The 10,256-nt window shown below is 51.7% G+C and overlaps 1 protein-coding gene across 1 annotated transcript; it reads left to right on the forward strand.

The window, feature by feature from the left end:
- Positions 1 to 1,131: 1,131 nt before the first annotated feature.
- LOC137161602 (olfactory receptor 51G2-like) lies at positions 1,132 to 2,067 on the forward strand. Its single transcript, XM_067560981.1, has one exon. It carries the CDS (start codon positions 1,132 to 1,134, stop codon positions 2,065 to 2,067), a length of 936 nt encoding a protein of 311 aa, XP_067417082.1.
- Positions 2,068 to 10,256: the final 8,189 nt, after the last annotated feature.

Consider the following 10,256-nt stretch of genomic DNA (forward strand, 5'->3'; position numbering starts at 1 on the left):
TTGAAGACATTTCACTTGTCTAAGTAATCTTTAACTTGTTCTTTTCCTATTTTAGCTTCTGATCCAGTCTCATTTTTACTGGTATTCACTATGTTAGACATACAGTTGCAACTAACCTTCTTGGTGAAAACTGAAACTAAGAAGTCATTTAGCACCTCTGCCGTTTCCACCTTTTCCGTTATTGTTTTTCCCCCCTCATTGAGGAACAAGCCTGTCCTGTCCTTGGTCTTCCTCTTGCTTCTAATTTATTTGTAGAATCTTTTCTTCTTACCCTTTATGTCTCTAGCTTGTTTAATTTTGTTTTGTGCTTTGGCCTTTCTAGTTTTCTCCCTGCATACTTGTGTTATTTGTTTATATTCATCCTTTGCAATTTGACCTAGTTTCCACTTTTTGTAGGACTCTTTTTTGACTATTAGATCACTTAAGATCTCCTGATTAGGCCAGGGTGGTCTCTTGCCATACTTCCTATCTTTCTCACGCAATAGGATAGTTTGCTCTTGTGCCCTTAATGTCTCTTTGAAAAATTGGCAGGTGTCTTCAATTGTGGTTTCTCTTTGACTTACTTAACAATGGGATCTTACCTACCAACTCCCTGGGTTTGCTAAAGTCTGCCTTCTTGAAATCCATTGTCTTTATTTTGCTGTTTTCCCTCCTACCATTCCTTCTATACCAATATGTAAATCTGGAGTGAGAGTGTTGAAGTCAATGTTCCTGAACTCAAAAGGTAGCCAATTACAGTAGTGAGGATATTTTTAAAGGTCTTGAGTGTTATAAACCTTTCTGATTTACACCACAAAATTTGTCTAATTAGTGCGTGTCAGGAGGAAACTTTATCTGGAAGCAGGTTATCTCACAGCTGTCTATTACAGGTTTTCCTCTACCTTCCTCAGAAGCATCTGGTACTGGCCATGGGATCCTGGGCTAGATGAACTATGGGTCTGACAAATCTGGCAATGCCTATCTTCCTATTGGTGGCGTAAATCCAAGATAGTATTTGCTGATCTGCTGTAGTTGGGCTTCTAGAAGTCATGCTCTGAGAGCAGAATGAAGTCTTGTTAAATATAATCTATTCTCCTTTTATTTTTCTTTTCAGGAAGTAATGTTCAAAACTCCTTGGACACCCTTTGCATTATGTCAGCTGTCAATGACACGAAATTCCAACAGTCCGTGTTTTTTCTCACTGGAATATTTAGGCAGGAAAACATCCATGTTTGGATTTCTATCCCCTTCTCCTTAATATATGTTACTTCAATATTAGGAAATTCAGTAATTCTGTTTATTATAAAATCGGATCCAATCCTCCATGAGCCCATATACCTTTCCCTTTCCATGTTGGCCATCACAGACCTTGGCTTATCAATATCCTCCCTACCAACCACACTGAGCATATTATGGTTTAACTCTAGGGAGATCAGCCACGATGCTTGTTTTGCCCAGCTGTTCTTCATCCACTCGCTTACATTCACTGAATCCTCTGTGCTCTTGTCCATGGCCGTTGACCACTTTGTTGCAATCTGTGACCCACCGAGATATGCCTCCATCTTAACCCTGCTGAAAGTAGCCAAGATGGGACTGGTGTCTCTGTTAAGTGGGGTGTTTCTAAATTTGCAACTCCCCATTCTGCTAACACAGTACCAATACTGTCAAGCCAACATCCTCTCCCATTCCAACTGCATGCATCAGGAGGTAGTGACAATGGCTTGTTCGGATATCAGAGTCAACATCATCTATGGCTTCTTTGTAACAGTCAATTCAGTGGGGTTGGATTTTCTGCTCATCCTCCTATTTTATGCGATGATCCTCAAAACAGTGCTGAACATTGCATCCCACACAGAGCGCCTCAAGACACTGAACACCTGCATCTCCCACATCTGTGTTGTCCTGCTTTCCTACATGACAGGGATCAGCTTGTCTGTGATACACAGATCCGTGAAACGTTCTTCTCCCTTTGTTCAGAATGTCCTGGGCAACGTCTCTTTGCTGATCCCACCCCTGATGAACCCAATCGTGTACAGCATGAAAACCAAACACGTTCGTGCAAGGATAATTAGGGTGTTCGTCAAGTGAAGGGTCAATTCATCACTCGGCTCCAGCGCTGATGACACGTGAGATGAAAATCACGAGCCACCTATTCCATCCTAGACACTTCCAGAGGACATGAGAGGACGTGAGCTACTGATTCTCATCACCAGCTGATAAGGAAAGGGAATGGGACCAAGGCAGGAAGCAGTATTTACAAAGACTCTGTGTTTATGTAAAGCCAGGGAATGGGTGGGATAGTATCACATAAAGAGCTCTATCGGTGTCAGTTCAGACCTGAGAATTGCTGTGGATACAATCAGAACAGAGAAGGAACGTGGATGTTTTGTCCCATTGTACATGACCTGTCACTGTCCCGTCTGTGGTTCAAAAACCCAGCGGCCACGAGAAAAGCTGCAGAGCTGTTTTGCAGTCACAGTCCTGGCCTTTCCTGAGCATTTTGGGTCATGTGTGATCCATGAAAGCGTAACCAGCTGTGGAAGCCAGTTGGCTCAGTCAATCTCTTAAAGTTCCTGGGGCTTTTTGAGCTGTTCGAGGCGTAGCAGAGGGTTGGTACTGCTAGGATAGAGGAAAATGGTCCCAGCTGGGGAACAGTTCATGCTTTGGGAAATCCCAGGCTACACTTTTTTTAAAGGCCTGTGACTGGGGCTTTCTAATGGAGGACAGGGTCTGGCTCCCCTGCGTCCTCTCTCAGAACATGGGTAACAGCAGCAGGGGAAGGATGGCTGCCCTCACTCAGCCTGGGGGGAAGGGATGAGCTACAGAGGGGGCCAGCTGGTGAGGAGCCAGAAAAGCTGCAGCGAGCCTAAACCAACGCAGACCCCAGCAAGGAGGGCAGGGCGTGGTGCTCCTGGGCAGTGGAGGAGGGTGGGGCGCAGGCTAAGAGATCCTGTGTTTTGGGGAACAAATACGACCCCACACAGAGGGATCTTGTTTTCAGTCACACAGGGTGAGAGTAAGTCACTGCAAGGACTTTAGAGGGAAGGGCAGGGACCTGCAGGGTACCTCAGGCAGTAAGGGGCCACGCTGGTGTGGCACCCGTCCACAGGGACTTGTAGCGGTAAAAAATAGGCAGAGGTCAGCTCATCCTCCAGACTTCTCCAAACTCCACTAAGGCTGGTGGGGCTCAGGTCAGAGAATCAAACTTCTGTAACTGGCTCCTTGCTGTCCCCGCTCCCCACAATGCAAGGGGCAGCTCTGGGGCAGCAGAGAAACCAGCTGGTCCAGCTGGGAGGCTGGTCCTGTGGTTTGGGCTCTGCTCTTCGGGTCAAGATCCAAGGTCACACAGGGAGTCTGTGCCGGAACTTGGAATTAAATGTTAGTTGCCTGAATCCTGCTGCCCTGCCATACCCACAAGACCCTCCTTCCTTTTCCCAGCCACAGGACGGGAGCAGAAGGTTACAACCTGAAAGTAAAAGAGATCAAAACTCTTCTCCTTTTTGTGGTCCTGTTGCACACAGCTGTGCGTGTTCCTCTTGGATGTAAAAACATCCAGTCCTTTTGTTGACTCTTCCCCATCTCTTAAGCCACAGCAGCTGGTGGCTGTGGTTTCCATGAGTTAATTATGCATAGCTGAAATTGAACTTTTCATATTTTAACTCACTCGATTGTCCTGGGTTCTGGATTTAGAGCAGAATTTGTTATTATTTTTAAGTCTTCGTCAAGGCCAGGAGTCTGCCTGTGGACGTGTAGCACACAGAGCCGGACATGATCCCTGGGTACTGTAGAAAGGCGCAGTGGCCTTCCTCAGAGCCTGGGCCCGCGGAAGGACCACAGGCACCCAATCAGACTCTAGACTTGCCGGCAGCCCAGTCTGCCCGGCAACCAGGCCGCTGGGCCCCGATAGGTCCTGCCGGGTGGCCAACCCAACAACAGGGGGGCGGAGCCTTAGGGAGGGCGGCAGCCATAAAGAGCAGGCCCTGCAGCTCAGAAGCAAGAAGGCTGCCGGCGGAGGCAGACGCACTGCCTCGCTGGCTGCGGCAAGGGGCTGAACCACGCCAGACTACGGCCGCAGGTAACCCCCTCCCGGCTTTGCGGCCCCGGCGACCCACCTCTAAGGCCTGGGTTGGGCCTCCGGGCCCTCTGGACTGGCCGAGGTCTCCAGGCCCGAGGTGCAGGGCCCAGCCTCAGGCCCGCAGCGGCTGGGACGAGCCACCTGAACCAGAGAGCTGGGAGTTCCGCCCAGAAGCTGGTCCGGACCTAGAAGAGCTGCCAGACGCCCAACCCCAGGAGGTGGGATCCGACCTGGAGGAGTTGCCAGAGGCTGGACCGTACCCCCAACCCAGCGATCTGGAGGAGCTGTGCCTCGCTGAGGAGCTTCCCAGTCTACCCCCCGTGGACGCCGAAGGACTGACTGGCCTACCCCGGGCGGTGTACCCCGACGACCCAGAGGAGCCGACGGACACAGGTACCGGGGAACCCGGGGAGGAAGGAGCCCAGGGACAGCCAGAGGCATGGCTGTACTAGGGGTAACGCCCAGTCGGCATGTTGCGGCAGGAGCCCCGCCGACTGAGTGGCAACACCCGTGCCACTGCTAGTGACCTGGGCTGGGACGCAGTGGAGTTGGGTGGGCCTGCGTCCCCCTCCCCTCCCCCCTGATCCTTGCCAATCCCCAAAAGGGAATTAGCCTCTGCCGCCCGCTAAACTCGAGCCACTGCTCCTGGCTCGCCCGCCCTGCGCGGGGGCCGGGGCGAAAGACTCCTGGCTCGCCCGCCCTGCGCGGGGGCCGGGGCGAAAGACTCCTGGCTCGCCCGCCCTGCGCGGGGGCCGGGGCGAAAGACTCCTGGCTCGCCCGCCCTGCGCGGGGGCCGGGGCGAAAGACTCCTGGCTCGCCCGCCCTGCGCGGGGGCCGGGGCGAAAGACTCCTGGCTCGCCCGCCCTGCGCGGGGGCCGGGGCGAAAGACTCCTGGCTCGCCCGCCCTGCGCGGGGGCCGGGGCGAAAGACTCCTGGCTCGCCCGCCCTGCGCGGGGGCCGGGGCGAAAGACTCCTGGCTCGCCCGCCCTGCGCGGGGGCCGGGGCGAAAGACTCCTGGCTCGCCCGCCCTGCGCGGGGGCCGGGGCGAAAGACTCCTGGCTCGCCCGCCCTGCGCGGGGGCCGGGGCGAAAGACTCCTGGCTCGCCCGCCCTGCGCGGGGGCCGGGGCGAAAGACTCCTGGCTCGCCCGCCCTGCGCGGGGGCCGGGGCGAAAGACTCCTGGCTCGCCCGCCCTGCGCGGGGGCCGGGGCGAAAGACTCCTGGCTCGCCCGCCCTGCGCGGGGGCCGGGGCGAAAGACTCCTGGCTCGCCCGCCCTGCGCGGGGGCCGGGGCGAAAGACTCCTGGCTCGCCCGCCCTGCGCGGGGGCCGGGGCGAAAGACTCCTGACTCGCCCGCCCTGCGCGGGGGCCGGGGCGAAAGACTCCTGGCTCGCCCGCCCTGCGCGGGGGCCGGGGCGAAAGACTCCTGGCTCGCCCGCCCTGCGCGGGGGCCGGGGCGAAAGACTCCTGGCTCGCCCGCCCTGCGCGGGGGCCGGGGCGAAAGACTCCTGGCTCGCCCGCCCTGCGCGGGGGCCGGGGCGAAAGACTCCTGGCTCGCCCGCCCTGCGCGGGGGCCGGGGCGAAAGACTCCTGGCTCGCCCGCCCTGCGCGGGGGCCGGGGCGAAAGACTCCTGGCTCGCCCGCCCTGCGCGGGGGCCGGGGCGAAAGACTGAAAGAATAACATTCCCCTGTGTTGTAGGAAGGCGCAGTGGCCTTCCTCTGAGCCTGGGCCCGCGGGAGGGCCGCCAGGACTGGACCGGGCAGGAGCCCGTCCTACAGGTACTTACAGGCTAAAATAGGCACCTGGATCTGGTATCTGGTGCATTTAGTAGCATCAAAGTCGTGCCCCAGCTAGATGGGCCTGGTGTGGGATGGGACCCAGCAGCTGGATGTACAGGAATCCCTCAGCCAGGGCTTAATAATAAAGCCTAGCTCTTATTTAGCATGTGTCATCAGGAGATTGATAAATTGAACAGTAATAAGTCACCAGGACCAGATGGGATTCACACAAGAGTTCTAAATTTACTCACATGTGAAATTGCAGAGCTACTAACTTGTATGTAATGTATCATTTAAATTGGATTCTGTACCAGCTAATGTGACACCAGTTTTTAACAACTTTTTCAAAGTTTTCTTAAAGAAGTAAGTTGCAGAAAAGTCAGAAAAGATGAAGCAAGTGTGTTGAAAAGGTTTTGAAACCAGAGGCAAATGAAAAAGAACTCCAAGTTAGTATATTTTAAAAGCTGGTTATTATAAACCTATCCCCTGATTTATGTGGATGTGGCCCAAAATTTTTCAATGGGGCTGGCGATTCTGTAGACCTGGTTTAAAAGATCTGCTCTAGCTGAGCCACAAGGCACTGGGCTCAGCCCCAGAATTCGCTGAGTAAAATGCTCTCATCTGTGTCTTGCACAAGCTCACCATAGATGATTGTGATGGACCTTTCTGGCCTTACTATCATTGAATGTGGATGCACAAAGTCTGACATCGCACAGGTCCTTGGCAATGGAAAATGATAGCCTTGACCCTTCGGTGTCTCAGATTTCCTGTCCGGAGTAATGCCAATAGTTTTCTTGGCAGCATTCAAGGGAAAAAAGAACTTTGTCCTCTGTCCCCCAATGAGCTCTTGCAAGCTATAGACCTATTACCTGATGTTCCAATATGCTCAGATTCTATGACAATGAGCAGCAGCATAGAAATGCTGATAGATAAATGAGCACGTCTAACGCTTGGCTCTTCTTTTCTCTCTCAGATTTTAGCAGTGCAGGACAACTCTAGCAAGTCTGCGAGACCCAGTTTCCCCTGACAATCTGAGCCTCTGTTAATGGTGAATCATTTCCTCACTGCCGGGGGAGGATCTTAGACCAAAATTCTCCAGAGTCAAGTTTTGTTTTTTCCCACTGTTCTCAGAGCGCGGGGAAATGTACAGGAGTCCTGGACAACCTGAGTCTGCAGGTACAGTACAGGAAAATTTTAAAAGTCCCTGTCCAGCATTGCGAGTGTCAGACGTGAGATTCATACACTCATTCTCAGGTCACAGTAAGGACACGTCCTCTCTGTAACGCTGAGTTCCTTTTAATAGCTTGTATTCAGAGAGAGCAATCGGCACAGGATCATGGAGAGATGCAACAGAGGGAGGGTCTTTATTGAACCAACACTAACACCAGCCAGGACTGCCTGAACTATCCCCTAATAGTCTAAATCTATTGCTATGGCAACAAGCAAAGTTCTGTTGCTACAGCAACCGAGGCAATTAGGCAAGACACAAAACACATAACACTCTCTCTGCTGTGTGGGATTCCAGTGAGTTGCCTGTTTCCCTAATAAAGTTAGTGCCAGGGTTCAGGAATGGTTCAAGGTAAGAATAATCTGGGCAGGAATTCTCCAGCACGGAGACTAAAGATTTAGTGTAAATAGTTTAGACAAATATTTGATGTTAAGATCATTTCTTTGTCTCTTACTGTGTCTTTTTCTGACTCAGTATCTCCCTTTTTTTGGTGTGTGGGTTTTTTCTCTGGTTCTTTCAAGTTTTCCAATTCAACAACTTCACTGCCAGGTTAATTCATGTAGCCAAAGACTCTGCAGTTGGTATCTGTGATACCTGAGATTTCAGAACACAAATGGGTCACACGGGGCTTTATACATTGGTCAGATTCTGCTCTCACATTCTGCCTTCAGTGGCTCACTCCAGATTGACACTGGCATCACTGAGAGCAAAATCAGTGCCCCTGTGTTTTGAAATCCCCATCTTTCATGCCCCGTCTCAGAGTGCCACATAAACTGGGGATCTTCCTTCAGCCTCTTTCAGCACCTTAACAGAATAGCTGAAGTCGTGATTTTCACAACAAGGAGCCTAAAGTACCACACTAAGGGTGAAATCTTGGTCCCATTCAGATCAATGGCAAAACTCCCGTCAGGGGCAGGATTTCACCCCAAATCCACATTTAGGGACTTAAATAAATGGCCTGATTTTCACCGGCCATGAGCCTCCAGTGATGCCTACTGGAGTCCTCCTGCGGCCTCTAAGGATGGGTGAGCTCATCTGGACTAGAGAAGAACTGAGAGGAGAGTAGCTGAAATCTTAAACTCACAGTTTAGAGATTCAAAACAATTAGGTAATAGTCTGGGAAGGAGGGGTCTGCTCTCACTGTTCCCCTGCGTCTCTGGTTCTGTAGAGCATGAGAAGCACCACAATGAAGTATAATTAAAACCATGTTTCTGGCTTAGAGAAAACCAGGCTGTGTTGGAAATGTCACTGGGGGAGATCCAGTCACACACAGTGTGTATGTGTGTGCAGGGGTGGGGGGGCGGGACGTGCAGTATCCAGATCGCAGTGGCACAGACTCCTGAAACAGGGCGAAATAGGGAATGGACATCCTGCCTAATTCACACACCAAAGAGGTGTAACTAGGCCTCCTGCTATTTCCCGGAGCATAGGGATGTCTCAGACTGTAATGTAATGTGGACACACTGTAGTAGATTGGCTTTGACACTTTCCACCATCCAGCCCATCCCTCCTCCTGTGACCAATCCCACAAGAGCCTCATGGCAACTTCAGCAATTGCCTACATGGAAAACCAACATCGGGAAGTTGTGTCTGGGTTTCCAACTGGTGGGAATACGCTAAAGCTTTGTGTCATTTTCAGGAAGAGTTACTCGCACTGGCTCCTTTTAGTCTCCACGTCCTCTCTCCCCTCCCCTCGGGTCTGTCACTCTCCTTCCCTGCACATGCTGAGCTGCTCCTGGGCTTCTCTTCACCCCTGGACAGGCTGTGTAGGCTGCTCCTCCTCCATCCCCCCAGTCCTCGGTGCAGCCAGACACAGAGTGGAACCCAGGCTGTGTAGATATTTGTACGAGCTGTCACTGTGTGGTAGGTCAGGAGGTTGTTGGGTGGGAAGGGGGGATGTATACGGACAAGCGGTCAGCACTGATGAAATTCAGTTTTTCTTTCTAATTTTGTTGATCCTAGGCCAGTGCTGGGAGCTTTCCCAGACCCAGAGTTTAACCTAGGCTGTGCTGATATTTCTATGATCTGTCACTGTGTGGTGTGTCCGGCACCTGGTTTTCGTCCTGGATGAGTGAGATCACTGTGTGTCAGGGAAAAGGGCTGTGGAGGTTATTAGGGGGCTGTAGACGGACAGGCAGGCTACACTGCTGAAATTCAGTTTTTCTTCTGATGGTTGGTCCCAGGCCAGTGCTGGGAGCTTTTCTGGCCCCGAGTGTGTCTGAGCTGCCCTCAGGGCCTCCTTCTCCTGGCGAGCCAGAGAATTGCAGCCTGGGTGTCACAACCTTTACTCATTTTTTTTCCAGTTTTTTTTCAGTTGTTGATCATTGCTCCTCAGTTGGTTTCATCTCCAATCAGATCTGAGAGCCTGTCTATAATCCCCATCCCAGTCTACTCTGATTTCTACACTACGCTGGCCGCCAGAGTCTTCTCCAGTCACCCATGGCCCCCACAGCCTGGAGATTCTGCACACCTACATTAAAAGATCTGCTCTATCTGAGCCACAAGGCACTGGGCTCAGCACCAGAATTCGCTGAGTAAAAATCTCTGGCCTGTGTCTTGAACAAGTTCAGTTCGATGATTGCGATGGGCCTTTCTGGCCTCAATATCATTGAATGTGGATGCATCTCACAAATCACTGGCCAATAGAAAATGGAAAATGACAGCCTTGGCCCTTCGGTGTCTCAGTTTTCCTGTCTTGAATAATGCCAAAAGTTTTCTTGGCTGCGTACAAGGGAAAAAGGAATGTGTCCTCTATCCCCCAGTGAGTTCTTGCAAGCTATAAACCTATTACCTGACGTTCCAATATGAGGGTCTACAGCTGCCAGTACTGATGGAATGTACTGGGAAATATTTGCAGACTATACACCCCCTAGAGACAGTAAGGAACTGATTCTGATAACACTCAGTGTGACACCGATAACAACAATTGTTGTTTTCATTGCAGGCTTCTGAAAAGGCAACTGAACAATAGCATCACACCCCACATGTCAGCTTCCTACAGCAGCAGCTTCAGTGCTTCCACCTTCATCTATATTGGAGTCCCAGATCTCAAAGCAGCCTATGTCTGGCTGGCGTTCCTTCTGTGCTCATTGTACCTGTTCTCTGTCCTCTGGAATTGTAGCACTGTTTGTATCATTACAGCTCAGGAAAGCCATCAGGCCAAGTTTGAATGGGTTAATGGAGTTGCCAGTGAGCAC

The sequence above is a fragment of the Emydura macquarii genome, unplaced genomic scaffold (genome assembly GCF_026122565.2).
Source record: "Emydura macquarii macquarii isolate MOO-44397 ecotype Brisbane River unplaced genomic scaffold, CSIRO-AGI_Emac_v2 contig_2325, whole genome shotgun sequence".
Lineage (NCBI taxonomy): Eukaryota > Metazoa > Chordata > Testudines > Chelidae > Emydura > Emydura macquarii.

Excerpts from the sequence above, each read along its gene's own strand:
- LOC137161602 (XM_067560981.1), top strand. The coding sequence starts at position 1,132 with ATGTCAGCTGTCAATGACACGAAATTCCAACAGTCCGTGTTTTTTCTC.